General features: G+C 59.1%; 1 protein-coding gene across 1 annotated transcript in view; it reads left to right on the forward strand.

Moving 5' to 3' along the window:
• The window catches only part of GALR1 (galanin receptor 1), a 14,231-nt gene that overhangs the window by 675 nt on the left and 11,629 nt on the right, over nucleotides 1-1,927 (forward strand). Inside the window, exon 2 of the mRNA XM_010855063.1 lies at nucleotides 1-587. This exon is cut by the window's left edge and continues 28 nt beyond it. Within this exon, the coding sequence (XP_010853365.1) occupies nucleotides 1-587 (587 nt within the window). The remainder of the gene's footprint in view (nucleotides 588-1,927) is intronic.

Here is a 1,927-nt window from a genome sequence, read left to right on the forward strand (position 1 = left end):
TCGGCATCGGCGTGGAGAACTTCGTCACGCTGGTGGTGTTCGGCCTGATCTTCGCGCTCGGCGTGCTGGGCAACAGCCTGGTGATCACCGTGCTGGCGCGCAGCAAGCCGGGCAAGCCGCGCAGCACCACCAACCTGTTCATCCTCAACCTGAGCATCGCCGACCTGGCCTACCTGCTCTTCTGCATCCCCTTCCAGGCCACGGTGTACGCGCTGCCCACCTGGGTGCTGGGCGCCTTCATCTGCAAGTTCATCCACTACTTCTTCACCGTGTCCATGCTGGTCAGCATCTTCACGCTGGCCGCGATGTCGGTGGACCGCTACGTGGCCATCGTGCACTCGCGCCGCTCCTCCGCCCTGCGGGTGTCCCGCAACGCGCTGCTGGGCGTGGGCTTCATCTGGGCTCTGTCCATCGCCATGGCCTCGCCGGTGGCCTACCACCAGCGCCTCTTCCACCGGGATGTCAGCAACCAGACCTTCTGCTGGGAGCAGTGGCCCAACCAGCGCCACAAGAAGGCCTACGTGGTGTGCACCTTTGTCTTCGGCTACCTGCTGCCGCTCCTGCTCATCTGCTTCTGCTACGCCAAGGTGCGGGGCGCCGGGCGGGTCCGCGGGCCCGGGGCGGCTCCTCTGTCCCCGCACCCCTCCGGGGCCCCGCCCCCTTTCCCTCGTCCCCCGCGAGTTTTCTGCCCGAGCCATCGCCTCCTCCGGCCGCGGCTTGGGCTCACGGGTTTGATGCTGTGCGCAAGTTGCTTGGAGTTTGGGCGACACCGGGAAAGTTTGCAGAGCCGGGCGTCCGTCCTGGCCCCCGCAAGCCCTGGGCCCTGAGGTTGTCCCCAGAGGAGGCGGAGTTCAACGCCCACTTCTCAGGAGGTTTTAGCCTTGTAGCCCGCTCAGCCTGCCTGATTGCTTGCGTGGCCGCAGCGTTATGCGAGTGCCAAGTCCTGCCGAGCGGGCCCCTTTGCTGGATGGAGGGCCCGCGCGCGCCCCTCCGCAGCCCTCAACTGGGGTCGGATAGGGGGATTTCCCTGCCCGCGGGGTGCACGGGGCTGGGGCGCCGGCCAGGACCGGCTTTGTGAAACCGCTGCTCCTGGCCACAGAGCTTTGAATTTTATTTCATAACACAAATTAGGCGTCATAAATCCAAATGGTCAGAAGTATTTCCTCGCGGATTCTCCACAGAACGTTGGATGGATGGGTTTGCTGCTGCCGTTTCCTCATTTCAGTCCTTTTAGGAGGAGGTGAAGAATATTAAGTGGTTCAGGTGGCAGGTCTAAAGCCTCCGCTGGGAGACACACAGCTGACACGCGTCTGGTCCCCCTACCCCGCATCTCCTTTCTCTCTGCAGTGCCCTTCCCCCCAGCTCAGCACAATCACGTTCTCTTTCATTAATAACACATGGTTTTGAAGATTTTGTACTGATCTAAAAGTCTTAAATCTTTTACACAACTTGTTTGTGTGTGTTAGTCACTCAGTCATATCTGACTCTTTGCGACCCCATGGACTGTAGCTGGTCAAGCTCCTCCGTCCATGGAATTCTCCAGGCATGAATACTGGTGTGGGTAGCCATTCCCCCTTCCAGGGGATCTTCCCCACCTAGGGATCAAACATGGGTCTCCCACATTGTAGGCATATTATTTGCTGTCTGAGCCACCATATCTGCTTAGTAATCAGGAGATGCAGTGCATTGGGTGAGATCCCCTCTCCCTGACACACCCTCCCCAATACCATCGCCACTAGAGAAATACTTCCGTGACCGAATTCTGAGCTCTGCTGCATTTTATCTTCTCTCTCTCTCTGTTTCTCAGTTTCTTTCTGATAAGCCTGTGATTCTAGGTCTGTGAATAATCAGGTGAAGTAGAACAGCAATCAGTTCTTATGTTCCACTCATAGTTCCCTCCCCCCCCCCCCCCCCCCCCCCCCCCCAC

Source organism: Bison bison, unplaced genomic scaffold, assembly GCF_000754665.1.
Source record: "Bison bison bison isolate TAMUID 2011002044 unplaced genomic scaffold, Bison_UMD1.0 scf7180017864353, whole genome shotgun sequence".
Taxonomy (NCBI): Eukaryota; Metazoa; Chordata; class Mammalia; order Artiodactyla; family Bovidae; genus Bison; species Bison bison.